Genomic DNA, 4,820 nt, shown 5'->3' on the forward strand with positions numbered 1-4,820 from the left:
TACAAACTCACCTATTTTAAAGGACCCTAGGCTTAAGAGCATCAAAAAGCTCTTGGATTAATACAGCTACACTAAAGCCATACCCCATATACAAGGGGGCACATTCCTATTGGTAAAGGTGTGACTGAAAATTCAATCCTATGTTATGTGAGAAAACCTCTTAGTACAAGTCATTTGTTCATAGCAAAGGCACAAAGTACAACAGATTCACTGCCTCAAAGGCAGGAAAAGGTTATGATACAGCAGTGGCACATGCTTGATGGCAAAATTATTAAATCCCCTGGATTTTAATGAAATATGACCACACTAGGATCCATGCATCTTTCCCCAGAAGCAGAACATCTTCATATGGAGTTTCTGATGTTGTGTCAAATCAGTAACAAGTAAGACTTTCAAATCCTACAAGTCCACTTTAAAGCATATATTGCTTACTCATTGAAGGAACAAGACCACCACACTATAAGGTACAGAGATGAAAAAAAAAATCTGGAATTAGTCATGTAATGTTGAATGAAGAAGATTGTTCAAGGTTTCACAGATGAAGTCCAGGTAAACAAAGTTCCTCTGAGGCAACAAATGTGCCCTTCTAAGAAAACTAACATGGCAAGGTGGGCTCAGACCACCAAAGGTCAAGAACTTTCTAGCAGACACACAGGAAATGTGGGCCAATTTCTTAAAAGCAAATCAATCTGGAGATTTGACTTGGCAGTTAGCCTCATCTATATATGCCCAAGAGGATTCAAAAGTTATCAGCCTCATTTTTTATTGCCAGGATCTCAGCAACTATTTTTTCCACCAAATTGCAGAGTATGATCAGAAGTGATTTTTGTGAGTTTGGCTTTTAATAAGTTCACAAAGGCAAGGCATACATTAATATGAAAAACACAAAAAATATAATCAAAACATTTTACAAAATAAGCAATTTAAATATACAACCAAGGTAGTGTATGTAGTACAGTAGTGCTTCTCAAACTGTATCAAGCATCACAGTCTCCATCAGATTGCTATCCCTCACCCCAAGTTTCTGAATCAGTGGGTCTACAGTGGAACCCAAGATTTTGCATTTCCAATGAGTACCCCCATGCTCCTGGTGCTGCTAGTTTAAGGAGCATAGTTTTAAACCACTGCATTAGAACATGAAAAGAGGCAGGAAGATTGCTTGTGGTCAGGAGTTCAAGTCCAGCCTGGGCAGCATAGTGAGACCCTGTCACTACAAAAAGAAAAAAAAATTATCTAGGCCTGGTGGCACACACCTATAGTCCCAGCTCAAGCGAGAATACCCCCTCTCTTTTCAGGTGGCTGAGAGAGAATCGCTTGATGCCAAGAGTTTGAGGCTGCAGTGAGTTATTATTGAAGGACTGCACTCTAGCCAGGATGACAGAGCGAGACCCTAACTATATTAAAATGAAGAAGAACATGAAAAACACAATTTCAGTCTTGTAGGAGAGAAAGATGCCCATCAGCCAGAGCTATGGGATTGAGGTGTCTGTGTCAGGGTTAGAATGGTGATTTCCCCATTAAGTGTTTCTGTTTGACCTTTGGTCCTAGAGTAATTGCGTTTTCATCCCTGGATAAAGATTAGAGTTTTCCTTCAATGGAGGAAGTGGTATCGAGTGAGACAGTCAAGCAGATCTGTTCAAGGAGGAGTACGTTCCTCTTATTCCTTCTGAAGGGTCTCCTCTACCTCCTTGCTCTTAAGCTGGGCATTCTCTTCTCTTTTCAACATCTCTTCAAAGATCTCATTATGCATGTAAAAGAAGATGTATCCAGTGCAACGCCTATCCTCCTGCATCTGGGCCTCCTGGATACCTAACACCTGCATATCATTGTAAGTGAACCAGATCTGCTTCTCAAAGTCATAGGCATCACAGATATAATGGCCTGACTTTAGAGTCTTCCCAAGATGGCTGACAACACTAATGAGCCGGTAGGTATGATCTCCCTTATCGTTATTTCTTTTTGTTTCCTTGGCTTTAGATTTTATCTTATCTAAAATGTCTTTGTTTCTTGGGTTCTTATTGGAACCAAGTGCAGATAGGGAATTCCTGTTAGGCTTCTGGAGATTTAATTCTGTAGGTTTTATGAGGTTCTTTGTGTGCCCCTGGGCACCTGGCTTTGGAAAGCTTCGAGGCAGTGCCTGCTGAGGGGCTTGTTCACAGATTCTCATAGCATCACGCTGCTGAGTCTGTTCAGACACTTTTTGGAAACTTTCTGGAATTCTGACATTTTTATCTTCATACAAATCTTTAGTACGATTGATAATGCTATCAAAAGCTACAAACTTACTGGTTTTCACATATTTCTTTCGTTTTGGATTTTCAGAGACTGTTTGAAAGTGAACTTCTGCAAGACATGTGTCTGGGCTGCTGGCAGGTTTACCTCCAGCTTTGTGCAACTGGCAAAGTGAGGTGTCTTCCGGATATGCCATTAAGTGAGCTAACGGTTCTTTTTCAATGAATGCTCGATCTCCTGAGTACACAGATTTTGGCTCATTTGGTTTAGAATTTTTTCCAAGGTATTTTTGCTTCTGTCTTCTGCTTGCCCCTTTAAAGACTGTCTGGCCTTTTTTTTGTTCAGACTCCGTATCTGATCCAATGTGTGAAGCTAGGATATCTTTGGGTTCCTTTGTTGAAGGCCATGATACACTGATGCTTCCAGAAGTCATCTTTCGAATAACTTTTAATAATTGGAAATCCGTAATTTCTCCATCCTCACTCAAGGGAAGAGGTGGTCTGGTGCCTTCATTGCAATGAGAAGACACTTTTAAATATTTGGAAATGACGACCTCCTGGCCATTCTTCTTTAATGAACGAAACTCATTCAAGCTATAGCGTTTGAGGTGAACAATAAGGATTCTAGGTAGCCTACTGAATGAGTACACTCCAACAGAAGTCTTGTGCTTACATTTTGCACATTTATACTCAAGCTCTTCTGCTCCAAAAAAAAGATCAAAAGTAGACTGAATAGATGAAGGGCATGCTTTCATTCCTTGGGGAAGGTTGATGGAGAGGTAATTATTCAGTTCTGTCTTGACAATAACCTGACCACAAGCTTTACAAGCGATGGAGTGCAACAACTCTAACTCAAAATTAGTAATGACAGGGCAAGAAAACCCATTGGTATCAGGATCATCAGCAAAAACCCGTTTAGGAAAATTATCTTCCCCAAATTCACTTTTAGGCTTCCAAATTGTGTTGAGTTTTTCCATGTTATCTTTCAGCTGATCTAAACAGTGAGCTAAAAACTCATGAGCATCGTTCTGTGCATTGCCATGGAATATCTCTGCAACTGCTGAAATGGCCTTTTTAATATTCAAGAGTAACATCTCCTTGATTTCTATATTATAAGTATCTTTAAAAAAAAGTAGCCGTGCCAAGCACATGGTAAGAGCATTAAGGGGAATTTTACCCCATGGGAAACTCTGATTAAGTAAATCATCAGCAAACGATGGAATCGAAAGTAGAGACTGTAAAACTGCATTCATATAACAGGTGTTTCCCAAATTGGGGAAACCGTGGCATATTTTCTCTGGAAATAATTCAAAAAATAGTTTTAATTTATCCCACTTTGTGTAACCATCACTATTCCCTGGTTGTAATAGAAATGCCAAAACCATTTCCTCAGTGAGAGCTTGGAGAAGTCCAATGTCATCTAGGTAAGGATTTCCAGTAGCATTCATGATGCACGAAGATTCACATTCCAATTTCTTATTCTCTTCTAACTCTTTTAACTTCAATTGTTTCTTTCTATTATAGCTTACACACCTCAAGCGATCTGCCTTGGATTTCTTGTATTCTACAGAATTACTTTCTTTCAAGAATTCCTCATTCATCTCTGAGCTAGATGACAGCATTCTTTTCCTCTTCTTGTGCTGATTTTCAGGTAACTCTCCACAAGTAAGTGTTGACGATTTTGATGTAAGCAAAGGCATCCTCTGAAGGACACCTGTCTCCCCACTTCCTTTTGTTATCTCAAATGATTTCCTACTTGATTTCTCATCAACTTTGTGGAATGAAGTTTTGTTGATTTCCTTCTGTGTTGTTGTGCTAGAAAAGACACTCCTACCCTTACCAGGTCTCACAGGTGACTGAACCTTGTTTTGATGAACTCTGTCCAGGAATGTCTTCAATTGTTCAGCATCTGTGGAGGATAATCCTTCAATAAACAAGACATTATTATTTTGTAAAGTTAAATGCAGGTGATTTTGGTTTCCTTCACAGGATCTTAGGACTACGTTTTGAATATTATCACTTAGCCGAAAAGTGTTACATTTTCCATTTTTGAAATAGAGCACCAGTCTATCTTTCTTCCTTCCTTCCACTGCTTCAATGAATGATTCTTTTGACTTAGACATCCCAGTCTTGCAGTTCCCTATTTGGACAAAACCATGTAGGAGTAGGGCAGCCATGTTTGCTTTACAAATAAAATATATGTATCTCCAATTATTGATATCTTCAAATTCCAATCTGGTTTGCAAGTTCAGCTGTGGAGAAAACACCAAAGAAATAGTTCATTAGTTCTCTACACAGAATGATCCTATTTCTAGTATTGGCTTTATACTAGAGTCTAGTTCAGGTTCTAGATATCCAGCCCTTCAGTAATGAGACCAATGCCTTTTGAGAGCCTTCCATGGCTGCATGAAGGCAGAATCTTGATTCCCAAGACAAGAACACTATGGGAAAAATCAAGAAACGTTCTTTAAACTATTACAGAAATGCTTGGCTTCGACAAAACTCAAACCCTACACTCATACATTACATGTAGTTTCCACCAAAATATTGGGCTCCATTCTGATTAATTTCCCAACTTCAACTGAAATC

General features: G+C 39.1%; 1 protein-coding gene across 1 annotated transcript; it reads right to left on the reverse strand.

Moving 5' to 3' along the window:
• Window positions 1–820: 820 nt before the first annotated feature.
• USP26 (ubiquitin specific peptidase 26) lies at window positions 821–4,452 on the reverse strand. The gene has a single exon (XM_010366140.2). It carries the CDS (start codon window positions 4,406–4,408, stop codon window positions 1,658–1,660), a length of 2,751 nt encoding a protein of 916 aa, XP_010364442.1. The 5' UTR covers window positions 4,409–4,452; the 3' UTR covers window positions 821–1,657.
• Between the last annotated feature and the right edge of the window lie 368 nt (window positions 4,453–4,820).

The sequence above is a fragment of the Rhinopithecus roxellana genome, chromosome 7, assembly GCF_007565055.1.
Source record: "Rhinopithecus roxellana isolate Shanxi Qingling chromosome 7, ASM756505v1, whole genome shotgun sequence".
NCBI lineage: Eukaryota > Metazoa > Chordata > Mammalia > Primates > Cercopithecidae > Rhinopithecus > Rhinopithecus roxellana.